The sequence below is a fragment of the Euwallacea similis genome, chromosome 2, assembly GCF_039881205.1.
Source record: "Euwallacea similis isolate ESF13 chromosome 2, ESF131.1, whole genome shotgun sequence".
Classification (NCBI taxonomy): Eukaryota; Metazoa; Arthropoda; class Insecta; order Coleoptera; family Curculionidae; genus Euwallacea; species Euwallacea similis.
In genome coordinates this window covers 5,924,218-5,951,669 of record NC_089610.1, presented here as the reverse complement: position 1 = coordinate 5,951,669, position 27,452 = coordinate 5,924,218, and the positions used below count along the sequence as shown (strand labels likewise).

General features: G+C 35.8%; 7 protein-coding genes across 8 annotated transcripts; 3 read left to right on the top strand and 4 right to left on the bottom strand.

The window, feature by feature from the left end:
• Window positions 1–253: 253 nt before the first annotated feature.
• On the bottom strand, window positions 254–5,307 carry Glg1 (golgi glycoprotein 1). Its single transcript, XM_066405302.1, has 10 exons — window positions 3,920–5,307; window positions 3,602–3,752; window positions 3,353–3,548; window positions 2,779–3,231; window positions 2,447–2,723; window positions 1,847–2,032; window positions 1,493–1,791; window positions 1,004–1,254; window positions 845–948; window positions 254–728 (listed from the first exon to the last, which is right to left on the bottom strand). The coding sequence occupies exons 1-10, from the start codon at window positions 5,066–5,068 to the stop codon at window positions 552–554; spliced, it is 3,243 nt and encodes a 1,080-aa protein (XP_066261399.1). The 5' UTR covers window positions 5,069–5,307; the 3' UTR covers window positions 254–551.
• A 218-nt stretch (window positions 5,308–5,525) lies between these two features.
• LOC136419390 (inosine triphosphate pyrophosphatase) lies at window positions 5,526–6,228 on the bottom strand. Its single transcript, XM_066405673.1, has 2 exons — window positions 5,849–6,228; window positions 5,526–5,776 (listed from the first exon to the last, which is right to left on the bottom strand). Exons 1-2 carry the CDS (start codon window positions 6,156–6,158, stop codon window positions 5,526–5,528), a joined length of 561 nt encoding a protein of 186 aa, XP_066261770.1. The 5' UTR covers window positions 6,159–6,228.
• A 152-nt stretch (window positions 6,229–6,380) lies between these two features.
• On the top strand, window positions 6,381–9,902 carry Alg9 (alpha-1,2-mannosyltransferase Alg9). Its single transcript, XM_066405737.1, has 7 exons — window positions 6,381–6,674; window positions 7,192–7,364; window positions 7,418–7,610; window positions 7,665–7,864; window positions 7,919–8,196; window positions 8,297–8,627; window positions 8,680–9,902. Exons 1-7 carry the CDS (start codon window positions 6,568–6,570, stop codon window positions 9,216–9,218), a joined length of 1,821 nt encoding a protein of 606 aa, XP_066261834.1. The 5' UTR covers window positions 6,381–6,567; the 3' UTR covers window positions 9,219–9,902.
• Window positions 9,903–10,032: 130 nt separating this feature from the next.
• On the bottom strand, window positions 10,033–16,886 carry mxt (Eukaryotic translation initiation factor mextil). Of its 2 annotated transcripts, XM_066405738.1 has the most exons (11): window positions 16,744–16,886; window positions 16,429–16,576; window positions 15,500–15,606; window positions 15,233–15,439; window positions 14,909–15,101; window positions 14,722–14,793; window positions 13,745–13,805; window positions 13,416–13,689; window positions 13,039–13,252; window positions 11,664–11,941; window positions 10,033–11,263 (listed from the first exon to the last, which is right to left on the bottom strand). In XM_066405738.1, exons 1-11 carry the CDS (start codon window positions 16,849–16,851, stop codon window positions 11,171–11,173), a joined length of 1,755 nt encoding a protein of 584 aa, XP_066261835.1. In that variant the 5' UTR covers window positions 16,852–16,886; the 3' UTR covers window positions 10,033–11,170. The 2 variants fall into 2 exon arrangements, with proteins under 2 accessions (XP_066261835.1, XP_066261836.1); XM_066405739.1 differs by lacking the exon at window positions 14,722–14,793.
• Window positions 16,887–16,997: 111 nt separating this feature from the next.
• Window positions 16,998–18,080, top strand: LOC136419444 (oligosaccharyltransferase complex subunit ostc). The gene is made up of 3 exons (XM_066405741.1): window positions 16,998–17,308; window positions 17,607–17,680; window positions 17,736–18,080. Exons 1-3 carry the CDS (start codon window positions 17,170–17,172, stop codon window positions 17,970–17,972), a joined length of 450 nt encoding a protein of 149 aa, XP_066261838.1. The 5' UTR covers window positions 16,998–17,169; the 3' UTR covers window positions 17,973–18,080.
• On the bottom strand, window positions 17,958–19,359 carry LOC136419443 (calcium and integrin-binding protein 1-like). The gene is made up of 5 exons (XM_066405740.1): window positions 19,198–19,359; window positions 19,040–19,074; window positions 18,573–18,820; window positions 18,317–18,515; window positions 17,958–18,266 (listed from the first exon to the last, which is right to left on the bottom strand). Exons 1-5 carry the CDS (start codon window positions 19,246–19,248, stop codon window positions 18,245–18,247), a joined length of 555 nt encoding a protein of 184 aa, XP_066261837.1. The 5' UTR covers window positions 19,249–19,359; the 3' UTR covers window positions 17,958–18,244.
• An 823-nt stretch (window positions 19,360–20,182) lies between these two features.
• Ythdf (YTH domain-containing family protein) lies at window positions 20,183–27,279 on the top strand. Its single transcript, XM_066401467.1, has 12 exons — window positions 20,183–20,418; window positions 20,511–20,535; window positions 20,999–21,163; window positions 21,253–21,381; window positions 21,688–21,900; window positions 22,007–22,200; window positions 22,359–22,667; window positions 22,822–23,025; window positions 23,256–23,459; window positions 23,592–23,720; window positions 23,849–24,169; window positions 24,260–27,279. Exons 1-12 carry the CDS (start codon window positions 20,395–20,397, stop codon window positions 24,305–24,307), a joined length of 1,965 nt encoding a protein of 654 aa, XP_066257564.1. The 5' UTR covers window positions 20,183–20,394; the 3' UTR covers window positions 24,308–27,279.
• Window positions 27,280–27,452: the final 173 nt, after the last annotated feature.

The window sequence follows — 27,452 nt, the reverse complement described above, 5'->3', positions numbered from 1 at the left end:
TGGAAAATGAATACTTTTAATCCTCAGTCAGCACAAACCTGTGCAAAATGTCAAACATTAAGCAAGATTATTATCACACACTGTTTAGTAACTTATATCTATTACAACAATAATTAATAACAAATTCCATTAATAAAAATCATGCAAATTTCGGGGATGTTTTTACTGCTTTTAAGTAAGGGAATATTGCATTAAATTTAGCAGTGGAAACGGATGTTATTAAGTTGTATCTTTGACTCATATTTTTGCACACAAACTTCTTTCTGGAAGATGAAAACTAATCATATTGCACATTCCAAGCTAGATACTTGATGTAAAATCAAACCACATAATCAAATTTGTTAAAAACATTCCTAAAAATTGGTAACTATGATAATTGTATATTAGTCATTTAATAAAAAGATGACAAATGTAAAACTCTCGAAAAACATTCATGTAATAAAAAAAATATCATCTAACAAATGCTGGACGAGAGTAAAACCTATGAAAATAGGTTCGCCTGTTTAAAAAATCCCATATTAACACAGTCTATTACCACTTAGCAATTGCTGTTACTTCGACTTTAAGAGCATATATTTTCGTTTATTAAGCCTGCCGCATAAAATACCCACTATAAATATTGTGCCAAGGAACATCAAGATGACTAAGAAAAAATACTGTTTTGAAGGTGATGTGACGACTTGATTGTAGAGCTGCTGAAGGTCCTCCGGGGCTGCCACCGGTGCGAACTAAAATTAATGCAAAATAACCTCTCGTCTATAAAATTATCTTATTTTATTTCGTGCATTTGCAAGCTGAAACTGCCGCACACGTGAGATAAAAAGTTAAAAATTAATTAACTCACCAATACTGCATTTCTATACATTTGAAACCTCTTCTTTAGCATGTTTTTACACTTCGAGGAAATTTCTTTTTTATCATCTAACATGTTCTTCAAACAACTGATATCTGCAAATCAATAACAATAACAACAAATCTAGAATTAATATGAAACAAGAGTTACGTCTGCCGTTTCCGTGTGGAACACCTTGACATAAATGAAGCAAATCTAAAGCACAGGCCTGTTGCAGCAACGGATCTACGTCGATATCGGCCTGAGATTCTTCAATCATATTTGCGACGTCCACTTTACACTCTGGCGTCATTATCCGACCGTTAAGAAAGGCGTCTTTGAGGCATTCTTCAGTATCGCCCGAATCGTTATCATCATCGTCACTCTTGCAAATCGTAGTTAATTCGTTTTGGCAAACCATCCTAAAGTTTGAAGTAACCAAATAAATCTTCTAGTTAATAATTGCGAGATAGTTGAATATAGTTCGTCTATTCTGGATTGAACTACAATCATACATATACACGTACAATATATACTGATACAATTATTAATCGAAAAAACTATCAATGTAAAGAAAAGGTCTCCAATATTTGTTTTGATTATGAACAATTCAATTGAAAATATGTAAACTATGGTATTATTACGTGTATAACTTCACACCTTATAAGAGGGTTTAAATTGAGATTTAAGGCTTGCTCTCTGAGAATTGAAGCCATCTCTTTCTCGCAATTATTACTAAGCCGTGAAAGCTTGAATTGTTCCTTCAAACATTTGATGACCACCCCGTTCGTTTCTTTGCCTTGCGACTCTATCAGGGAACTTTTACAAAATTTATTAATATCCATGTTGCAGTTTTGTTGTAAGGATGGGTTTAATTGGTAGTTCGAATTTTGTTCGATAATCCTATGTGTGACAATTTGCCTGCATTTTTTACTAAACCCTTTTTCGTCCCTGTTTTTCTAAAAAAAAAACATTTTCTCAATACTTTAGCTACTAAGGAGGTAGTAAACGTACCTTCAAACAGTCAAACATAACTTCCTTATCCTGGTGGACACAAAACTGTTCAATAGCATCTGCACATATGGTCATCAAGGCGTAATCCACACTATTGTCCAATACTTGCTGCTTTTTAATTTTGAAAACCTCTTTTTCACATCGATCTGACAATTTGTTTGGTTGGCTCTTTAGGCATTCTAAAACCTAAAAAAGTCGTTCAATCTTAACTGAATTCACTAAGTGGCGTAGAGAAATTGAGTGAAAAGAACAACAGTTAATGAGATCATGTTAAGAGGCGTCATGCACGCATTTCTCTGGATATTTTAATGAAAGCGCTCAGAAAGTCACAGAAAAAACGTTTCAGAGGAGATACGCAAGTGAGGACCAACAAAGTGCTGAATGTGCAAGAGACCAAAACACCAATCAATGGATAGGATTACCCAATTGATCGATTTAAAAGCAATAACTAAAGACTCTTTCTGGTTTTCGCATGTTGTCACTTTGTTTGCTGTAATGTGAACCTATTTATACACCTGAAAACCTTCCAATACATCATCTGAATTTTTCGATTTAATCCTTTCTGTTTATTAATCTCCGAAATTGGTTAATCTCGCATACCTGTGCATTCCCACTTTGAACATTTCCGCAGTAGCTTTTAATATCTTGTGCACAAGCCGCCTTTAGCAGTGGGTCAAACTGAATATTCTCCCTTTGTTGAAACAGCTGTGCCCTCAGCTGCTGCTTGCATTCTTTCGGAATTTGACTTTTTACCCCGCTGACAGTGGAATTTACTACCTGTTCACTCAGGCAACGAACAACTTCATTTTTCGTCTGCGCCGCGCTGCAGAAACGCATAGCAGACTGCTTACAAGCAACTTTAAATTTGTAGGAAAACCTATAGGAAAAAATCACTGAATATATTTCTTTTAAGTGTGTAAACATTTACTTACCTATAATCATTCAAAGATATGATCTGGAAGTGCTCGATGCTCCCTCGACACGCAGAATTACTCCTTAATAGCAGATCATTTTTATGCGAAATGAGACATTCCATAATATCTCCCTCATCATTTTTTGCTTCTTGGCTGCACAAGGTGTCAATAATTTTTGGGCAATACGTATTGATATAATAATTTAGTTCGGCATGTTCGGATTGGAATTCTGTAAACAGCCTTATGGTATCCTTGCAAGAATCTTCCAATTCATTATAGTTGTCTTGTAGGCACTTCATTTCTTCTCCTTTTCCCACCTTATCATGACAGAAGGTGCCTAGTTCCTCGAGGCAGGCTTCTTCAATTGCAGGTTCAAGATTTACACTTATTGCTCTTTGTCGCATTACTCTTCGAATGTTTTGCAAGCAAGATCTATCTAGTTGAGTGTATTTGTCGTCTGAATTTATGTACCTTAAATGTTTTCGTAATTATCAAAAAAGTGGTGGAATATTTGAGTTTCCTATCTCTCAAGCAAAGGAGAATTTGTGGCTACACACTTTTATTTATAGAATCAAAAATGACTAGAACTTACCTATACAAACATGGTAAAACTGAGGGACTATAACTAGGACCCACTTCATTATCCCAATCATTGCTGGCATGACATATTCTACTAGCATCTGCTTTGCATGCCCTATACAACTGACTATCCAATTCAAACCTTCTGGCAATAAAATACTGGATTTGAATTAGTGCATCCTCACAATATTCAGTCATTCGGTCTGAGCCTACAGAAACATGTTTTTAAGAACTAATCTCATGTTTTTATGAAATTACCTACCTATATTATCCATTAGGCAGTTCATTACTCTCGCATCTCCGCTAGTAACATCTTTGCACACTGTCTCCACAACTGGGGAGCAAGCTGCTTGTAGTACTGGATCTACTTTCCAGTTTTCACCAACATCAGAATTTTTTACAAGGTCTTCAAGCTAAAAGTACACATTCAGTGAAAACTGATTCTTGTCATAGATTTAAAAAATTTATTCTAAAAATATTTAAAATACAAAAGTAACCCCTATAGCAAACTTGTGTAATACCCAAGTACATATTACATAATCCATTTAATAAACAGATAGGGAATGTTATTTCCACTTACTGCAATTTGACAATCAGTACTGAACAAATTATTGTCCCGAACTTCTCTGGCATATTTCATGAGGCAATGAATGGTCTTTCCTCCTGTTTCATACCCTTTACAATAGTGAGTAGTCTCCTTTTTACACTTATCCACAATTTCTGGTGACAACCTAAAATCCTCCATCAGCATTCTTCTATGCTCCACAAGCTCTGCTTCACAGTCTGATGAGATTTTTGTACCATTTTTACCAATATTCTCTAAACACAATAAAATTTGAGCTAGTCTTATGGTTCTATCACTTGAGGTCTGTTTCCGACAATGTGATTTTTTTATATCATCTCTGCAAGACCTCATTAGGCCCTTGCTAACCTTGTAATCTTGAGAAATCAAGCTTTCTCTTCTGAACAGGCTGTTCTTACATTTAAGGCTTAGTTTGTTAGGATCTTGCCTTGTGAGGCAATGAAAAACCTTTCCACTGCCAGCATGAAATTGAGAACAGTATCTTGAATAATCTTCTGCACAATCCATGTATAACTGTTGGTCAAATCTGATGTTATCAGCTTGAAGCTCAGATAATTTGAATACCTCTTTCTTGCAAATGTCATGAACTTTTAGAATCTTTGACTGAAGACATGCAATGGTACCGATTTGAGACAAACCTTGAGAGTCAATTACTCCACAATTTAACTCCTTTACATCTCCTTCACAGTGCTTTAAAAACTTCACTAAAATTTTATAATCTGTAAATGCCACATTCTCCATTCGTCTGACCATATCTTGACAAGTAGAATCTTCTATGTTTTCTTTATCTGTGGCAAGGCATCTAAAATATGCCATATTGTCAGCAGGGTCTGTGCGACAACTCAAACGGTCCACATCATTTCTACATAATGGCAGTACAAGGGAATTTACAACATTTTCATCTTTAATTAAATTACTTGTAGCAGTCCAAACTATCTGTTGGCACTCCTTTGATAATGTCGCCAAATCATCTGGATGAAGGGAGTGTAAACATTCCAGAATAGGCAAATTATCATTTGCCTGTTGATTAGTACAAAACCTTTTCATGTTACTACAGGAGGGTTCATCTAAAATGCTTTGAGATACGTTACTTGATTTTATGCATAAAATGGGCAAGAGTAAGAATGAAGAATAATACAGCATCATAGTGGAAATTGTGTGTATGGTACAGGTAGCGCCGGTAAACAAGTTGAGAATATGAACTAAACACTAATTGTGCAGTGTCAGACCACTGGTTGTTTCACAAAGCAACGAACGAAAATAATTAAAGCATAATTAAAACGCTATTTGAATGTTAATTAAACGTAAATTGATGAAATCGAATAGTTTGTGTTCACGAAAAGTGGAAAATGCCATGTCAAAACAATTCGAAAAATGGGTTTTGTTTGGAAATGACACTGACATTGATAGGTCGACGTCAAACTTATCAACTGCAATATAGGACATTTCTTTTGTTGGAAATGGAGACAAACCTGCCAACTTTCAAGAAAAATCGAAACCATTTGGCAGCATTGTAATTGGAGGATGCAGAATGTAGAGAATGTAGAATAGAATCTTTAATAAAATACAACTAATTTCAAACTTTTATTTATTAACTGATGATTTAACTGCTAAAATAACTTTTCAGCTTATCTAAAGCCTTAAACCTATGAGATATCTTATTTTTCTCCGTTTTTGGCATTTCAGCATATGTCACTGTATACCCTGTTGGTTGAAAACATGGATCCCACCCAAAATCTCTTGGCCCTCGGGGAATTACAATTTCTCCATCAGTTTTTCCTTGAAACAACAATACCTCAGCTTCTTCTTCACCAGGATGGTACGCAAAAGTGCAAACAGCTTGAGCTGTTTTATCTTTAAAGTACAAATCACTTATAAAATTTGCATAATTACTATTTTAGAAAACTTATAAGACAAGCTACAAACCTTCAAATCCTGCTAACATAGTATAAAGCCCTTCTGGGCCTATTTTCTCCAGAAACCATTTAATATAAGGGCCAGGTAAGCCCTTTAATGCATTAAAGCAAAGGCAGGTATCCTCAACTAATACTGGGCCGCCAATCTGTTTATAAGCAGTTTTAGCTTTCTTAATGCAAATTTCGTCTATTTCACCCTGGAGCTCTGGTAAATCCAGCTTTTTACTTATAACCTCTCTTGGGAAAGTTGTTCCTAATATTGCTACCAATTCTTCCAGTTTTTTAACATTGCCGGTAACGAAAGTTATTTGTTTAGACATTTTCTAGATACTGTGAAAATGATTTTATAGATAATGGTAAAGTTGAAAACTGGAAATTAATTAATAAAACTAATAAATCTAAACAACTAATAAATCTTTTTGAGAATTGAGGTTAGGTAGTAGCGTAAATAAGGTTAAGTTAAACTAGGGCTTTTCGGTTTTTACAGTCCAGTTAGAACATTTCTATTTACTTCATTTGCCTTCGATCGATATTTGAAAATCCTCTAATATCTGTTCGTCATTGGTGACGTTGATCAGCTGATTAAGATTAAATTAATTATTATGGAAGTAAGGAGTCGATAAAAAAATGTTGAAACATTTAAAAAATTGATAAAATCATGGCAATTTCGTTATTATTAATTATCATATAATCAGCATAATACCTGCTTATACGTCCTAAAGTTTAAATATGGTCAAAAGTCAACTATCATTTAGGTTAAGGCAGAATGCTTCACAAAACATCCACAGGAATTCTAAAAAGGACATTCCAAAAAAAGCTCCAAAAGTCCAATCCAGGTAAATATATCCCATGTCATGTATTCTATGAAAATACTTAAGTGTATCCCATTTGATAAGCAATACTGAATCATTTTACTGGGAGAATGTTTAAATCTCCACAAAATCACATTTAGCTTGAGTATGTTTTTTAGTAATTTTGATGTAGAAGCCTTCTATGAATTAATATTAATACACTAATAGAGAAGTTCTAATGTTAAGCTTCAATGAAGATTTTGCTGCTGGTAAAATCAATAATTTCAATTAATTTGCTCATGTTATGTGCTGATAAATTACAATAAAGAAAGCATTACCATAAAGATAGTTTCCATGGAATTTACTAAATAATTGGGCTTTTAAGTACTAAGTTATTTATGTGCTGTTGACTTTCACCTTAAGCTACTTTTCATAGAAACCACAAATAAGGCCTATGCCCAGCCACTATTATAGTCTCTTCTCATAATTCTTAAAATCTTATCGCCCCCTGAAATATTCCTGTGATCTATAAATTAAGTATTACTAATTCCTATTTCTCTAGCAAAATTGAACGAAAGGTTACTGAACAAATCTCAGTGGCCAGCAACTTAATATTTCCAAGTGGTGACACAGCATTTAAAGCACTGCTCTCAGCCCGGTTTTGCGCGGCAATATGGTCTTATGTCTCTGATTGTGATGAAACATTTAATTATTGGGAACCCACACATTATCTTGGTAAATACTTTGAATCCATCCACTGTGGTTATTTTTAATTCACCAACTTTTAGTATTTAGAAAAGGACTTCAAACATGGGAATACAGTCCACAGTTTGCCTTGAGGTCATATTTTTATCTAATGTTACATGCAACTCCCATATGGATATACCACAAACTACTACAACCAAACCCTCTTCTATTGTTTTATTTTTCCAGGTGTCTTCTAGGGCTTGTGTGTGCTTTTGCAGAAGTATATTTTTACAAGTAGGTGCTGAATCCCTAAGTTATTTCCTAATTTAAACTCATATACAATTTTAGAGCGATATGTAAGGAGTTTGGTGTGCATATAGGAAGAATCTGTTTAGGATTTCAGCTATTTAGTCCTGGAATGTTTATAGCAAGCACAGCTTATTTACCTTCAAGCTTTGCAATGTACAATTTTGCTGCTGCCTGTGCAGCATGGTGGCAACAAAAATATTCTTTGGCAATATTTTTCACTGCTATGGGTTCTTTGTTAGGTGACAGTTGTACCACCATATTAAAACTCTGCATAAAGTTAGTATATCTTGTAGGGTGGCCCTTTGCAGCACTTCTAGGTGTACCTATAGCATTCGACATGCTAATCTTAAAAAAACTATATAAAGACTTTATAACATGGGCTGCAGTGTCTGCATTTGTAATAGGGGTGCCAATGATTATTGTGGACTCTCTGATTTATGGAAAGTTTGTGGTAGCTCCCTTAAATCTTGTCAAATACAATGTGTTTGGTGGCACCGGTCCAGAGCTGTATGGGACGGAACCTTTCTCATTTTACTTGGTCAATGGACTGTTGAATTTCAATCTTGTTTGGGTAAGTGTGTGTAAAGAATGGAAGAAGGCTTCAACTTATATGGAGACCTTATAGTACTCTATTTTTATCACATGACACGTTGCAATCAACCTTATTTTAGGTTCTTGCTTTATTGAGTCCAATTGCCATCCTCCTTAACCATCTTTTTGTCCCTTCAAAAAGCAAAAGCACCCTGTATTTGCCTCACTGGCTCTCCCTAAGTCCTATGTTCTTATGGCTGGCAGTGTTCATGTTTCAAAAACACAAGGAAGAACGTTTCCTATTCCCTATTTATCCAATGGTCTGTCTAGCTGGGGCTATTTCTCTGGATATTGCTCAGAAACTGATTTTTCGCATCTGGAGTTTGTTGAAAAAAATACCAAATGGGACACATTACTTGGACAAAACTACTGTTGTTATGCTATTTACTGTAGCGTGTGCCTCAATTCTAAGTAAGTCATAGAAGAATGCATTAAAGGCAATTCTAAGGGAAGTTTGGTTTAGGTGTATCGCGCATCGTGGTCCTGTATAAAAACTACCATGCTCCTTTGGATCTAATGATGGAACTTAATCGATATCCAGGAGAAATTAAAGTGCCGGAACACATCCAAATTCAGGTGTGCTATGGAAAAGATTGGTACAGATACCCCGGTTCGTTTTTCTTACCAAACAGCAACTGGAACATCCATTTCATCAAATCGGAGTTCAACGGAATGCTCCCTGCACCCTATTCCGGTGACCCTAACGCTACCCAAATTATCCACCCTTATTTCAATGACCAAAACAAGGAAGACCCGAGTTTGTACTATAACGTGAGCAATTGCCACTTTCTGTTGGATTTAGATCTAGGAAAAGAGACTGAATTGGAACCTATTTATGCGGCGATTACCGATACTTGGAAAGTGGTTGCTAGCTATAAGTTCTTAAATGCCGAAAAATCCGATCCGTTAGGTAGGGCTTTTTATATTCCTCTTTGGAGCGAAAGCGTCCTGACTTTTGGGAATTTTTCTTTGTTGCAATCAAGGAAGCTGAAGATCAAGTAGTGGGACTCAGTGAGTATTGAGATTTATAAAAATAGCACAGGGTGGTTTTAGATAATATTGCAGTGGCATTAAATGTTAATGGAAACTATTGAATTATTTGCTATATTCGTAAATATGTCGGGTAAAGCTTAACCAAATAACTATTATGGATACAGAATCCAAACTTCTAAAATACGTAATTGATTGTTTTAATTTAAATTAATCAAAGTGAGACAAACGATACCAATTGCACCAAAGACTGAATATTATCGTGGGATATTGTGGTGGAAGGGTAATTTGCCAATATTGTCTTCAATTAAAAAATTAGGGGGGTAATGTATGGCACTTTCTTCAGGCTAAATTGAGTAAGAACGAAATTATATTACAACGATTTATACTAAATAGATAATGGAGGCGTAAATTGATAACAATTATTAATGCGGCATCAATTAATTACAGTCTCCTTCAATCATCATGCTCTTATCACGTAGAATAGATATCCTTAAGTTTAAATTAGCGGTTTGACTATGATTTCTATTGCCATATAATATATGTCTGGGACATTTAGAAAAGATATGCATTTTTTATAGCATTATTGTCACATTTAATTGTAATCTATGTGTGGCGCAGTGTAAATGGTCTTGATAATTTTTCTGGATTTTTGATATCATTGTTATATGTTTTTAATAAAAAATTGACTTGAAAGTTTTGGGCTTTCAATCCGATGACAACAATAATTCTATGGATAATGTTATGACTGAGTAAATCAATGCATCATTCATGCCTCAGAGGAGAGGAGTTGGGTTTAAGCTTGGTACAAAGAAAACCAATAAAATTTTTCAAAAACCGTCTTATGTTCCTGGCGGGAAAGGTAGATTTTGATAACACGAATCCTCATATAATGTTTCTAAAATAACACAACTTAAATAAACGTCATTATAGAGAAACTTCTATAACGATTAAACAAAAAATAAATATTCAAACATAGGTAAAACTAACAACAAGCAAAAGTAATGTTCTACATTGGTAGGATCAAGGCATCGTTAATGCCGTTTTGAAAAACAAAGAATATGATATACTTGCTATGTTTAAATGTTTTAAGACCTTTTTGATTTAATGGGGATATTTGTTATACTCAAAAGACCAAGCCCCATTATAAGGAGGTTCACAAAAGAAAAAAACGAAAAAAAAAAAATTCTCTTTAACCCACGAAATAACCACTCTCGAAGCGGTGGGACCTCCGAACTACAATTTTTTACAATAAGTAAAAAAAGAATAGACCTGCCTATTGCACATTTTTTGGTACTAGATCTAAATGAGTAAATACACAATAATCTATGGGCAACTTTTGTAAATGAGTAGTATTAAATCACAACAAATTTGTTCATGTTAAAAAAAATATCTTTACAAATTGGTAATGTAAATAAGGGTAACTAACTACGCTAAATTTAAAGTTAAGTTGTATTTAATATTTAAGTCAGTCAGTAGGAAGAAATTCAATAGGTATCAAGTATAAAACGTAAATTAAATATCACTGGGTACACAAGATTAACGGAGTTAAAATTATTCCTATAAATTTCCTCAGTATTTCTAAAGACAAAACCAAAGAATCGCCAATTTCTGGTGCATGTTCAAAATCTTTTCCTCGCAAATGTCAGACCTTATTAATGAGTATTATCCGCAGATTAATTTAAATCAACCTAAATCGAAGTCACTGAGAATAAATGAACACCATGCTAAACAAATCTAACAGTCCAAATCAAAGCCCTCCCCTTATAATTTATTTTCTTTGAGTTTATCTCGATCATAATTGGGCCTGTTGCGCCTCGCTAAAACAATAATTATTTATTGATTCTTACTATAATTAGACCTTTTATAAAACCTTTTTTTTTAAGCTTTTGTTTAAAACTTTTTTTGGTATATTTTTGTCATTTCTATACGTTCCAAGGAAAACATCGAAGATCATTATTTTCTCAATCATCTATATCGTCTTCGGCATTAAGGACTCCTGTAGGTTCCTCTGTACGACTGGATAAGTACTGCTTAGCATCAAAGCATTGTACCACCTGCAAGCAACAAAACATGAGGTTGAATAGGAAGAACAACTTTGTTAGATAAATTAGCAGCCTTTTAACACACGAAAGTATAAAGTAGAGAATTAAACACTAAACAATTTGATACACCAACTGCATCGTACAACACAACATTCTTGACAATCGGCTCATTCAACCATCAGTTAACGGTTCGTATTATTGAACATATAAAAATTTGTCCCTGAAATAATTCCTCTAATCCCAGAAAATAACTGTGAAAGTCAAACAACAGTAATTTTTGTGAAGATGTAGAAATGCATCGTTTATCAGCGTTTCATAATATTTGAACACTGATATCTATATCTATTCCAATTCCGGACGAACGCCCAAACGGTAGATTTTCTTTTGTATGCAGGGCATGTTCTAAACTTACCTGTCTCGTCAGCATGGGATAATCTTGGACAATGCGTCCCCACTCCGTAGGTTCAGTAAGGCAAAGCGGCGACATCGCCAGCTGAGCCAGATATTCTATAGAATAAGCCATAGGGTTTTTGGCGGGAGGGCTCCCTAAAGTTCCATCACCTGCTGTAACAGGCACCTTGGGCGTATTCGGAGTGTTTGGGGATCCCTCTTTATCCGGAGACCTTTTGGTGGTCTTAAGAAACTCTTCGGTTGACGGTCGGGGCTTTCTTAACTTGATTTCGCGGTCTCCTTTAAAACAGAAGATTGTTATTATTAAAGAGGGACGCGACAGTAACGAAATTGTTTAGAAACGTTAATTAATTTGGTTGGTTAGAAAAACATGTATGTAAAAGAAAACAACCAATAAGGTGTTCGATATCAAGTTTTGTGTACAGGATCCTCCCAATGCTTGGGGCTATGTCAAATATCTCCACAAATGAATATCAAATGTAAGCGTCCAGGTTTTTCCCCAACTTTAAAGACGTTTTAGTTGAATTATAATTGAACATCGGACAAAACAGTTCTCGAGCTATTTTGGAATTCGAAGCTGATTGTTTTCCAATTATCGATCTTCCAAATCCAGGAATATTGATGTTTAGGTGTCCGTCAAAAATACGTAGTTTTTCCTAATCTAGGTATTTGTATTATATATATGATACATTTTTCAAATAATGCTACAGTTACCGTTCAGAATGATGGAATTTTGTCCCCTGTTTTAGGAAAGGAACGGGAATGTTAAGTGGAGAATGACACTTAAACCGAATCACATGTGATTTAAGTGAGCCACATGTGACGTGATTTAAGCGACACATGAGTGACACATCACACATCATAATGTACCAGTGTCAAAGACAGTTAAATTAACTACCAAGTGCTTGTGAATCAAACACTTTATTTCACGACATTTCACAACCTTGAAATTGAAACCTTATTTACATTATAGAGCACACACTAAATACGAAATTCATTCAAGACTCGCTAATTTCCATTATTGGGTGGTTAAATTTGAGCTTAATTTGAATCATTAAGTAGATATATTTAATTAAAAGATGAGTATGTGTTTAATTTAAGAAATCAGAAGTGGGGCGCCACAAAAAGATTGACCCCAAAGAGGGCATAACTCTAAAAAAACAGCACCCGTTACGTTCTCATAATAAGTTGACGCATTTAAGAATGTAGGTCCTAAAAAGTTCACTATCTTTAGGGCCTACATTTGTGAAAATTGTGCATCTAAATATCAAGACAACCTGCATGTCTTTATAAGAGTAACAGAAACAATGCAGTCAAGAATGGATTTTACATAACACGCAACATAAAACCAAGACAGAGAATTACTCAATTTTTACCTGATCCATCTTGAGGGACAGCGCTCGAAGCAGCGGAGGTCGACGTTTGTCCATTCAGTAGTGGTCCAGGAGGAGGCGCGGATTCGGTAGGAGAGAGAGGGTTTTCATCTTCATCAAGCAAAATTGGCTGCGGTAAACTGTCGAAGCTGTAAAATTGCGCCATGTCGTGGATAGGCTCGCCTGAGAAGTACTCATCCAGCACGAGTTTGCTTGTCTAAACGAGAAACTGATTACAGAAAAACTTAAGGGGGCGCACGCACTCGAAGAGAGCAAAACACCTTTAGTCATGTGATTTTTACTAAACCTATTAAAAGATCAAAAACATATTTGACTACTACTGCTTTGCTCTATGTCTGACTAAAAATTCAATTTCGTACTCGAACCAAATCCAAATTGTCTCCGGTAATCTTGATGGTGTGTCCATTGGTGATAACTGTATACTTGTATTCGCCAAGATTGGCGTCGGGCGTGCTAAGGCTGTGCATTAAGGCCCTAGACGCCCTAGCTGACGAGGGCAAAGCACTATCGTCTGAGGCCGACGAATTTATGCTGGAGCTAGAACCGGTGAGAGGACCCCCAGCGCCGGAGCTGCCTTCGCGCACTGGAGAGGCATTTCGTCTGATCGTGTCCTCGATCAGCTGTTTGGCATGACTGGGAGAAAATTATTCCCTAGTCTTAAAAAGAAATTTAAATACCCTAAACTTACTTTATGCTTTCCTCATTGGCTCCTGTGATCTGTACGAGCCTCTCCTTGGCACCAGGACTAACTGTAAATAGAATCAAAAAATAAATTCACAGTTGTTCATAAATGTAGGTTGGTGAGTTAGAAAGGCAGATCATATCAGTCGAAGATTAACAAGATGAACATTTTTTGTACAAGACCGACGAGGGAGAAATGCAAAGGTATTGATGTGTTGATGGCAAGGGTGGAATGGTGGCGTCATTGTCATATCTATGGTTATACACTCAGTATCTTACAAATTTTATTATCAAAATTGTTTACTTATTAAATGAAGTAAAATCGGTTGCATATTGTAAGCAGTCATTATAGGTTTTTCTCAACACTTAAGGATCAAACAAGTAGGGACTCCGAAGCGACCTTCAAGCTTCTCATGGATACAGTCGAGGCATTAGTTGGTTTTGATGTCTTTATACGGCAACTTTCCTCAGATTCAAGAATTTGGACTCGGGAAACTATGGGGAATTAAGGCCACCAACTACATATACTTATAATACCAAAAATTCGAGAGATTAGTCCCATTTCTAGCAGTGTAATTGAGAGGTGAAGTACCAAATCTAGATTCGGAAATCGACGATAATGTATTAGAATAGAGGAAATAGTGTGCGATCTTGATTTCACGTGATTTTTTTGATTTTTGACTTTTACTTAAAATACCCTGTATATAAATAACCTGAAATTTCTACACCCTACTGGCGTGGCAAATAAATTAGATATGAACTTTGCCTTGAAACTCGTTGATCATGGGGTTAAAAAAACTTTTCGGTTTTCGCCTCAAATTGGACTTCATATCATAACAAAGCACGAAAACAAATAATGACTGCCATAAGTTAAAGATTAGGAATTTGTTAAATAAACGTTCACACAATTAGAGGTTACGAGTTTATGCTATTAGAAAAGTTAAGCTGATGTTAGTGGTAGCCACGACCACACTCAATTGTTACCTCTCTGAAAGGATATGATAGTTTCACTTAGTTCCTCTATCATATGCACCCGCCTTCCTTTGATTCCCATCACTATAATAAACAAATCGTTTAACATTCAAGGTTTTTCTCAGCTCGACTAAGAGGTAAATCCACCGCGAAAAAACAGCGAAAAACGATACAGGTAATAGACGAGCGAAATACTGACCTTTGCCAGAATCAGCATTTCGGATGACAACCTCGTCTTTGCAGTACTTTTTACCAGGGATCCTGGTAGGTTTCGCAAATTTGCCCGACGGTTTAATAACCTCGCCGGGTCCTAATAGGGGCGGGGACGAATTTAACGTTAATACTGAAGACATCGAATCACTAAGGCTAGTTATGGAATCGGTAAGATCTACCTACAATTTAGAATCATACTCATTAACTAAGAGTCCTTGATCTTGGGAAACTACGTATGACAATGGAACGAATGTGGAATTAGTCACAACATATTACACTGTATGAAAACTGGTATAAAACCACAAATTACCTGTGAACACTGATTCAGTTTCTTTTTGTAGTACATATTCATACCATCGGTTCCTTTCCAACCTTTGGCTCGTAGTTCAATTAATTCGAGTAAATGTAATCGAGAAAGCATATCGACTCGTATGTCGTCTTGGGCCTTGTCCCGGAATATCTTGAAAGCATGATCCAGCTGCTCCTTGTACAGTATTTCTAAATACGCACCATACACCTAATTGGACAGATTAAAGCTTATTAATCAGTGCAGTGTAAATTTATCAATACTTCGTACCTTGAGGTGCTGACACAAATTGATAATACTGTCTTTGTAGTTGATTTCTTGGATGTTGGAGGCTAGGACAGCTGCTACTTGGTCCACAGCTTGGAGGACTCCTTCAACTGAAATAATTTAGTAGGTGTTATCACATGAATATATGAACCTGAAAAATTGTTGTCTTTCAACTGAACTGGAAACAGCAATAGGGAAGCATGGCAAGTAAACCATCACATATTTTGATTATCATTCACTTTTAAAGACTTATTTTGGAAGGTTTTAAAGTAGGAAAATGTTGATACTTTTACATGCCACTCAAAATTTATCTCAGTCCCAGTATTTGCAGTGAAATTGGGGTCAAAGTCACTGAATCATTCCAAGTGCATTACTCCATAAAATGAGCAACAAAAAGTGGATTCATAAAAAATATAGTTCAATATGGCTATAATATTTACACAAACAGAAAATGTTTATTTGCTTAATAAGTCTTACATTAATAAATAAAAACTGCTTGCAGTTGTTGCAGAAAATATAAACATTTCCACACCACATTGGACTTTAGAATAATGACTTGCTGTGTTTTTTTTATAACAACCTAACCATATAGGGCCTTCTACAGCTTTAATTTCTTTTCAATTACCTCCGATAACCATAGGAATGTTTCTTGGGAACCTTGCCCTAATCTAGCTAACCTCCTTTTATGGTTATCCAGATGGTTGAACTACAAAAACAGACACCCACTATGGAGTGTTCCATCGAAAAAATCTCAACTCATGAAGATATGCACATAGAAACAGTGTCTACTTACTCTGTCGACAACAGCCCCTGGGTTACCAGAAATCATGCTGACAAATTATAAATGTAATATTTGACTAGATATTATTTCACAGCAAATATCAGAATATCTAAATATCAGAAGAGTGGTTATGGATATGAAAAGTTCTCACCTGCATCCATGACACCATCCTGCCGTAGCTTGTTAGCCAACAGCTGGGCCTGGCTGTGAGATTTAATGAGCTCATGTTTTTTGGGATGCTTCAAACGGGACGCCAAGCCCGAAGACATGTTCGTTTGGGGGAACAAAGACGTTGTGTCCTAAAAAAGTAACATAAATAATCCACATTTTCCCAGCCTTGGTGAGTCATGGCAAAATATTTTGAATTATTCAGAGAACTGCTCGAGCTGATGTTTTATATAAACATCATCGATAACCACTCAACAATCTGGGAACTGATAAGATAGAGGAGAATATTAGAAATTACCTTGCACTTTCGAAATAATCTTTGGTAAAAAACCCTCTCTCCTACGCTAAATACGCAACTCAGCGAATATTTTCGGCTTCCTGACTTTTCACTAGTGTTACTGCGCATGTGCTAATTAGAGAAGGAGAGTATACTGAATTATTGTATTTATCACACTAGTCAATTGTCAATTTTGTCAAAACGTCAAAACACGTAAATAGACACATAACCTAATATTTACATATTCCTTAATTTATTTCTCTTTGTATACCCTCACGATAAACTCCACTAATAATGTTTAAAATGAGTTAATATTTAAATCTTCGGTAACTGGATCAAACGCACAGATTTATCGATACAAATTACTCCACTTTCACTTGGTTGGTTCATTCATTTTTGAAAAGGTAGAATTCGAGTTCTAATTATATTTTATTAATAATTGCTCCAATGGAACAATTTTTTACCTTACCCTTTGCTGTGCTTGAAGTTCCAGTCATTAAACTAAAGAAGCCCTCATGGCTGAAGCAACCTTCTGCTATGGTTGTGTTTTCATTAGTTTTGTTTTCATATTTTTTGGTAACTGGAGGTAAGTATTAATATCATTCAAATTTTAGTTTACCTTTAATATTAGTTTACTCTCATCCTCTATTTAGTATACTTCCAAGTAAAAGCTCATTGCAAAAACAACTTAACTCAACTTTTTTAAAATAGCATTAAAAAAATGCAAAATTTGAGCAAAAGACACAAGAATAAAAATATACAATTTTCTAAGTGTCTGAAACAAAACTTATCTAATTTCTGAATGTAATAATATAGTTTTTACTGATTTTTATACTGAACTTTTTATTACTCCAAAATTATTCATGGAATTCTTGTCTCCTTAGGAATAATCTATGATGTTATAGTAGAACCCCCAAGTGTTGGATCTACCACAGATGAACATGGACATTCAAGACCTGTAAGCATGCTCACTGATTATTAAACAATGCCCACTTTTTATTTTCAATCCTTAGGTTGCATTCATGCCTTACAGAGTCAATGGGCAATATATCATGGAAGGCTTGGCCTCAAGTTTCCTGTTTACTATAGGGGGCCTTGGATTTATTATTCTTGATAATGTTCACAGCCTTACAATGCCAAAGCTGAACAGATTCCTAATGACAGCTATTGGATTTATATGTGTGATGGTTTCTTTTCTCACAACTTGGGTGTTTATGAAAATGAAACTTCCTGGATATCTTCAGAATTAAGAGAATAACAAGACAAATTAAACAAATAATAAAGTGTTTACTTACATAAAACTTCTTTCTATTGATGAAAATAACATAAATGGAAAATACATATATAATAAAAAGCTTTGTGTGGTATTGTATATTGGATAATATAAATGAGAGAGTGAAAAATGACTTAATGGATTGGAATTGTAAAATACATATGGGCTTTTAGAACAAATACATTCAGATTAATACTTGTAGATCATTATAGTTCAGTAGAGATTCAGTCTAAATAATATAAAGGGCAGTTATAGTCTTATTCGGAATGAGCTGAAAAAAAAAGAAATAAATAGATGAACATTGAATAAATTTACACATACTTTAAAAAATCAGAAGACCTGTCAATAACATGCTCAAATTCAGCAAAAGACAATGCTCCGTCATCATCAAGATCAGCTTCATCTAAGATATTCTGCACAAGAATATTAATTTCATGTTCACTCAGCTTATTATCGCCAGTTAATTTACAGATCACCTGCTTCAAATCAGACACTCCTAACATATCATCATCATCAAAATCTGAAAATTTAAAATTTTAATCAACCAGTATTAAAAATGTTAAAATCTGATAGGTACCAAAAATCCTAAATGCATGTTCAGCTTTCACAGATTTAGGTGCATCTTCTGAAAAAACAGACATCATATCAAGAAAATCTTCAAATGTGCAATCTCCATCCTGACTAGAGCTAAACACTTTGCAGATTCGTTCTCCAAATGGGTTTACACTTAATTCTGGATAGAGTAAAATTTTGGCCATGGGCAGTTTGGCATTTTTGTTGTGGCCCACTTTCTCTGGGGCTAGGGCTTTAAATTTTTGATGAACACTGAAATATATAGTTTTGGTTCCTACTATTATTAACAATCAACTAATAACTTAGAAAAAATTGACTGTAATGAAAGGACTTGAAAATTACATTGAATGCATATAATATATCTGTTATTATCATGTTTTTTTCTTTTAACACCTATCAAGTGGAAGTCTATTCTTATGCACTTAATGCTTCAAGTTTCAGCAGATATTCTTAATTACAAATCATACTTACAACAATACTTCTTTTTTAGTAAAGTAGGTAAGATCCTAAAACAACAACCAGAAATTAATAAACACACAGTGCATATTTGAAAACATTCGGGGGGGGGGGGGGGGGGGGGGGCACATACTACTTTCAAGTGTATATATATAGTGGTTGTTAAATCTTACTTGATAGTCCTGAAGTTCCTCTTGAGTCAGTTGACTTTTTGCTTGGCCCATTTAAGATCAATTCTAGAATATAGTTAATACTTTATATATCTTTTTTCCATTATCGAATAATATAATATCTGGAAATACGATATAGGGCATAAAACGTGAACATGAACTATGTACTAATAAGTTAGGAGCCCCAAGTTTTGTAGATGTAAACTAAAACAGAGAAGGAAAATAGATAACTAGAGTGTTAAAGAAAGAACATATATAAATATAACCTCTCCCCCTTATGACACATCAATCAAGACATTGACAGTTGACATTTTACTAGCTAGAATAGGGCAGGACTAGTTCCTGGCATACTAGTTTCAATTCAGACCTGCTCTTATGTGTGATTAGAGCAAGTGGAATAATATGTGTCTTCGAGAACCCGCATCAATGCGTCAGCTAATACACTCATCTAATGACATCTACACTGCGTTTTTTATTTAACGTGCAGCATCTTAAAACTTTGAGTCCATGTTAGCCTCTGTTCTACTGGAAAAGAAGCTTTGAAAATTTGCAAATGTTAATTCGGTCCTACCAAAATTACGCTAAGAGAATTGTGTTAAAGAAACTTGCGTAAAATATTAAAATAGTTATTCATATTATTTATTTTATTTACGTTATATTATAACCAATTAGGAAACTTATAATCATACAATTTTTTAAAACTTTGCTGTAGGCTAAAGAGTGTATAAGAAAAACGTTTGAGTATATCCAAGCTGCGTCCTTCATCTGTAGAATTGTGGCAGTCATTATCGTTATTGCTTCTTGTAACTGAGGAAGGATTTTCGTCTCGACTTTTTCGTCAATTAACTAAAGGAACGTAAACACCGATATTAAGATTTCAACTGAAATTGAAAGTTTCCCTTCGGCTTTTCTATTGAACATTTTACTGTTTTCCTGCTTTTGTTTTCAAAAATAGGAAGGCTGTCTTCCGTCTGCGCACATGCATGCGCACTAATGCATCGCAGCGGCAGGAGTTTGTGGTTACGGTTACAGACACCCTCCATTGTGGATTGTGATTGTGGACAAGTTTTCTTGAACGCAGACACTAGGTAACCCGTTAAAAACTGTTTTTAGTGTTGTGAAAACGATAAACCGATTGTGCAATTATAGTGAAGTGCCCATTTATTGACTCTCATCCGGTGCTACAAATTAAAATAGTCAATGTCAGCAGGCGTGTCAGATCAGGTAAAATCACAATAGTTGACGTTCCTATTGGAAAAATATAAATAAATGTCCTGCGAATGCCAACAATCTCAAGAAAATTTTCTCTTTTACAGCGGATGAAAGGGCAAGGAAACCAAGGTAAGCACATGGTCCTGATTGTATTATTAGTTGACTAGAAAATTGGTTTCAACATGGTTTTTCCTATTTTGACTGAAACATCCTCAGTCTGTGCTACCTCATTAAACTGAAATTAATTTAGTATTTGAAGAAGGCACTTATTATCTCTGCCATAGCTATGGATATAATGCTGTATAATCTTCTTGAGGCCATTGACATTGTAATATTCATGGTACAACTCTCAATATATTTACTAATAGGTGTACAAATGCAAACCATATCTTGAAAATGTGATTTTACTTTTGACTTGATAAAAATAGTCCATTCAAATTTGAAAATTTAGGATAATTTTACATTTATTAATTTTTACATTTTATTTACGCTAATCATAAATGAAAAAAATGTACTTAACAGATTCATCTAAATTTGCAATTAATGTAATTATATTTGGCAATATGGCATAATTATATGTTATTTGGTTTAGTGTCCAATGGGTCTAAAGAGCAAATAGGAACTGTGGAGGGAGCAACTGCCTCTGAAGAATTTGAACCATGGCGAGCACAGCAACAAAACTCAGCAGCTCATACCCCCTATGGGGCGTCAGTTCCAATTTCATCTGCGACAGATATTTACAACATGGGTTCAGCAGGTAATAATTAGGATGACCACTTTCATTCAGTATTGAATGGGAACCAGTTTCATTCAGAAATTAACTTCAATGTTGGGTAAATTTATTAGGTTATTATGGCAGCGCAGGAACTTTTCCCCCCTACCAAGCTTATGGAGTAGGAGATGGGACTTGGTCCAATGGAGCAGACATGACATTTTTAAGCGGCTATGCTGCTCCCGATTCATACTCCATGGATGGTAAGAATAGATTGTTATACAGAAGAAAGCAGAAGACAATGGCCAAATTTTACTCATGAACGAGATTTAAAATTTAGCAAATTTTAAAATTTTATTAGACTTAGGTTGTATGACATTTCTAACCTCACTAACATATTAAATTTGGTATCTGTAACATTTCATTATTTAGACAGAGGAAAAACTCAGAAACTCCTATTAAAGTTTATAAAATTTCAACATGCAAACCCGCGCAACCATTATGACCTCTTGCTCTTTTGTTAATTTCCTATTTTTATTTTGTATTAAATTACAATTGGAATATTGCAGGAATGTTCGGAGCCTCAACCCCGTTCTCGACAGCAACCTTCCAAGGTCAGCCCTCGTCGTTCAATTATTTCCCCAACAACGGCGAGTACAACTGGGGCAACCAGTTGAGTGGCCCGCGCAAGTACGACGACTATTACAGAGAGCAAAACATGTACACGCAGGCCATCTCAGACAATGCTGTGAAAAGTGTTGAGCATAGTATGCAAAACTTAGGTCAGTTTCTGTTAATAAACCACTAAAACAAAGCAAAATCAGAGATAATTGTACATTGCATGATGAAAAGAGGGTTGTTGTTTGAAAGTAAGCTTTTCATTTTCAGAACTGAAATCTTCAAGTGATAATAAAGACTTAGGCCAGAAGAAAACGACATGGGCGAGTATCGCCAGCCAGCCAGCAAAACCCCAGATGAATATTCAAAGTCAGAGCTTGAAGAAGAAAGGGCCAGGCATGCCTCCCGGACCGATAGTACCAGGAAAACATAATATTGATATTGGGACATGGGAAACCAACAAGGTGTGCTTTTATTTTACTCTAATCTTTCGTTTTGCAGTAATAATAATAGTAGAAATAACCATTAGTGCGAATATGGTGTATCGCCATGTTATACTGCTTCACTTAACTGATTGAAGTGACAATATTAGTAAACTTCACCTAAGATGTTTCTTATTCAGAGTACGCCTCCTCAAGCCCCTCTTCCACCAGTAATGGCGCCTCCTCCAGCACCGCTTCCGCCGCAGCCGAAAACTACTGTTCCTCCCATATCCGGCATCCCTCCGCCGGGATCCGGGCTGGTCCGACCCGGATGGTCGGGACCGCTTCCTCCACAACCTTCTCGTCAACCTCCTCAGGTTACACAGCCGCATCCGTCTCGTGGTGGTCAGCCGCAGATGCCACCAGTGTCGACTTTTCAACAGCCGCCCATGATGCAGGGGCATATGCCACCCGCTCCGATGCCGCAACCACCTTCACATCATATTCCGGTAGGCAAGAATAAATAAGGGGGTATAAAAAATCCAGGAATCTTATCAATTGAATCAATTGATCAAAGGCAAGAATGGATAATCTTGTATATAGTCAAGAATAATTGGTAGTTTATGTAACGACTCATTTGGTTTATTTTCTATTGGAATCCAGGGAATGCTGCCTCCTCGAGCTCCAGAACTTCGAGCGGAATTCGTGCAAAACAACCAGACCCAGCAGTTAATTAACCATCCAGTTTTGGACCAACTAAAGGGCAAAAACAACTACAATCCGACTGATTTCGATCTTACGGCTGCTAATGCACGATTCTTCGTCATTAAGTCCTATTCGGAGGATGACATTCATCGCAGTATCAAGGTAAGAAGTTCGTTTGAAACACGTGTTATTACAGCATGTCCCAAAAAAAAGTATTTAATAGGGAAGGACACCCAATGAAATGAAGATAGGCATTGTTGCTCTACTTTTGACTACAGTGTAAATCGATTTGTCGGTGTTTGTCCATGATGTTTTTTTTTAAATTGCGCTATTACTAACCTTTGATTAGCTGAGAATCTTAACATAAAATATTTATGATATGTATATTCCAGTATGAAATTTGGTGCAGTACTGAACATGGTAACAAGCGTTTAGACCAGGCATTTAAGGAACGAGAGGGAAACGGTTATGTGTATTTATTCTTTTCCGTAAATGGGTCGGGTCATTTTTGCGGCATGGCTCAGATGATTTCATGCGTGGATTACAACTCGAACAGTTCGGTGTGGTCCCAGGATAAATGGAAAGGCCAATTTAAGGTAATGACCAACGTTATTTTTTGCTTGTTTTTTATCGTTCCATCTTCTTCTGTTTACATGTATTACAAGCAACGTGATAAATGTGTTTACCTGCCTTTTTTCCGCCAAACAAACATAATAGCGTATTTATAGGTTAGATGGATATACGTAAAGGATGTCCCTAATGTGCAGCTGCGACATATTCGTTTAGAAAATAACGATAACAAGCCAGTAACGAACTCTCGGGACGCTCAGGAAGTGCCCCATGTCCGAGGGTTGCAGGTGAGTGAGGTTTTTTCACGCACATTTTATCAGTTTTGTCTGAATCTCTGCGAGATATCGTCAGCGTTCTATGCCTTGGAGCACAAAATATTTAACCAAGCTACTTCAGGTTACATTTATTTAATCAGGTTCTCCGCATTCTCCACACATACCGACACTCTACTTCAATCTTTGACGATTTCATCCATTACGAGAAACGACAAGAAGAAGAGGACCATCGCAAAATACCATCCCGCGACGGTGCCCATCACGAGGGTGGCGGCGGTGAAAGCCGCGGAAGACCGGAGCATCACCACCGCGATAATCGAAGTAACGCTGGTGGCGGCAGTGGCGGTCGCAACCACGATCGCGATCAACGGGACGTTGAGCGGACCGATCGTCCTCGTGGGGGCGGTCATCGCGGTGATCGAGAAAGGGACGAGCATCGGGGCGGTGGGGGACATAATAGGGTGAGTTATGCTACAATGTTGAATAGGCACCGTTAAAAACAGATTGTAGAGATGGTTATTGCGATGAATAACGATATAAATTTTTTCTAGGACCGCGATAATCGAGGCAGAGGTGGACGTGGCGGCGGCAGAAACTAGAAGGGACAACTGTCGCCAGATTCACTAGTGTTATTTTCTTTATGGCTTTTTGCAGTTACACACGTCATGGACTGCCATGTTCCACTATTAACTGTTGTCTCGTTTTCTCTGTTGATGGATCTTATTTAACGGAACTCTCAGTTTTTATACATCCACGTAACTTCTTATTAGTTGGCGCTGATCATGATAGCATTCGGGATATATTCGTGAATAAGGGAAAAAACAAAAATGGTATATTGACTATAGTAACGTAGTTAAAACTTAACAAACTTAGCGGCTCACTTTTCGGATCGGGCTTATTAAGTGGAATATTAATGTAACGGAAGAATTTTTAACAAAAGTGCAGTGTTTGTGTTTCGCCGAAGTGAACGGACTTCCTCAAGAAAATTGTTGTAATGTAAATTAAATGGACGACACTTATAGTTCAATTTTTGAAAAAAAAACTCTTAATTTTCCGGACATTTTTTTAACCCGCGGTTAACGTAAGAGGCGTGTCAGAAGACTGTGAAATAAACAGGAAACATCGCGAGCGCCGTGATCGAACTGTGAATGTGAACGAACTTCTAACAAATTGGCTTCGTTTTTTTGAAACGAAAATAAAGTAGTAAAGGTAAACTTACAGCTTTATTTTGTATTTTCTAACTATAAGTAAATGCACATTTTTATATTGTTGGTCGATTAGAAAGTTTAACTAGTACAACTGCAAAACACCAAACCGGCTATGTTCGAAAATGTGCAATGGATTGTAATTGCTAAAACGAAACTGTAGGTATAATTGCGTGTAGACAAGAAGATCTTAGGGAATTTCGTCTTATAATAAATTGTGCTCATTTTATACATAATTTCCTGTATATTGGGTAAACATTTATTCGCATTTTTACTGCTATTTGTATATAACAGATTGTGATAGTTTTTGGAAATTGTCGAATTGTGCTTTGATATTTTTTCCATTATGTTTTATCCCAGCAGTCATGCTAGGCCGCCGCATGTTTTTTATGTCGCAAATTATCCCAGACTTCCTACCCATGAAGCCCATGAAACACAGACGTACAGGGTGATTTAAATTCATCATCTACTAAGAAATCTATCACTAATAAAAATGTAACTTCCCAAAATGTTTTATGTGAAAAAGAATACCTTGTAGAAGTTTCCATGACCCTCGTATGAAAATAATTACCAAATAGAAAAGTTGTGAGCCGAGTGAGCGATTTAAAATAAAGTCCCCGCATATAATATACCTAATAATAAAGCTGTATGGGAAAAAAAATTAGGTATGCAATGTAAGTGTTTCAGAACGCATTAGATTTATGTGTGGAATGAAGATGCGTTTGTTGGCATTTTACATACCGCATTTTATAATAAGAAAACCCAAATCACTATGACTCATGACCACTAGAGCGTGACATTAGCATATCTATTGATTTAAGCCGAAGTTGTGTGTTTAATCTGTTGTTGTACTTTGTTATGGAACTATTATTTGTATAATGTTTATTTTTTTTGTATTGAGATATTTTTTAATTGCTAAAGGGCGGCGGAATATTCAGTAAGCAAAGAAATTACTATCATCACAGACTAAGGAAACATAGAACCGCAGCGCAAGGCTTTAAAATGGCACCGAAAAACGAAGCCCTTTGCTTATCCCCTATTCATTCTCGTATATTTCGCCGTTTCAAATGCTTCGACGTTGAGCAAAATATACGCGAATGGGTATTCATTATAAGCATCTAACAAAGCCGCTTTTGCAGGGGCCCTTGCAGACCGACGGGCCACCAGTATTCAGCTGTACGAATCAATAGAATTTTGTCCATTGTCATTACACATCGAATAAGTTTCCGTCGTAGGGTCCTGCCTTGTAGAATTAAAATTGCTTCGTCAGTATCCATGTTCTCTTCAATTAAACTGGACTTTGCTATCAGGTATGAATTACCTTTTGTACCTTTGATTCCTTTTCACAAGAGTTACTTTACGATCAGTGCTGTACGCGATCAAGGCAAAATCGCTGATACAAGTTAGTCAGTGACACTGCCCGATAGTTTTAAGCTTTAATCGAGAAATTTTGCAAAATTATTTCCCACCTGTTTATTAAAAACGAAACGACGAAGTAGTTCGTCTTTAAGAGTCTTACGAAGCTTCATTTTTGGGTGCTACACCAAAGAATTGTTCTGGAGTTTTGTCAGGAACTCTTCTTTCAACTGAGTTGTTTACACCAAAATTAATATGGTGTGTAAGCGTAGGAAACACCTAGGCTTTTGTTGTTATGAGTGATACCATGCGATAGAGGGACGAAAATAGTAAATATTTCTTACACTTATATCTGAATTCTTTTCGTTTTCGAGATTTGCGAGTCTTAAATTTTAAGTAACGCATTTTGAACGCAACAAACTAATGGAAATCAATGCCTTTATGGGCGACGGTGATGCATACTGTTTATATTTTTTCTTATTTTAACACCAAGTTTTTGCAATGTTTACAGCAATCACTGACATTCTCGAGAAGGAAAGGAATTCCCACATGTGCAAACACCTACAATGTCAACATTATTATTCTCAACTACAGTTTTTTGTCAGTGCAGGTACCTACATAGATTATTTCCAAATTGACTTCTGAATCTCACTATGCATAGTTTTCACTTTAGTTCCGGAAGTAGGTGCCATAATTTTATGCCTAAATCTGCGGCCTAAAATAGCAAATAATATCAAACGTGTAGGTAAATATTTACATTTAAAAAAATACGACGTTTGAATTAACATTATGATGTAATAGAACATTGTTATTGATTCTTAAGTGAAGGTATTGTGCATTGTTAACTTTTTAGAACATAGCTCGTTGGTATAATGCATGTTTTATACTGTGCCTAAATATTTTAGACTGATGATGCTCCCGCCAGAAAGAGTCATATCAAAAATTGTTTGTCATTGATCCGAACAGTGGGCATAATGTTGATAGCAACAATTAAATGATATACAAATTAATTGTTTTTGTTGATTGCATAACCTCATTTTTCGCTTCTTTGATCCACCCAGGAATCTACGAAACTGAACAATGCTTAATTATTTAAAGTTATAGTAAAGTAGAATCATAAACCGCCATAAACTCGAAGAAATATGAAATAAGGAACGTTGGGTTTAGTTTTTGTTGCAACTGC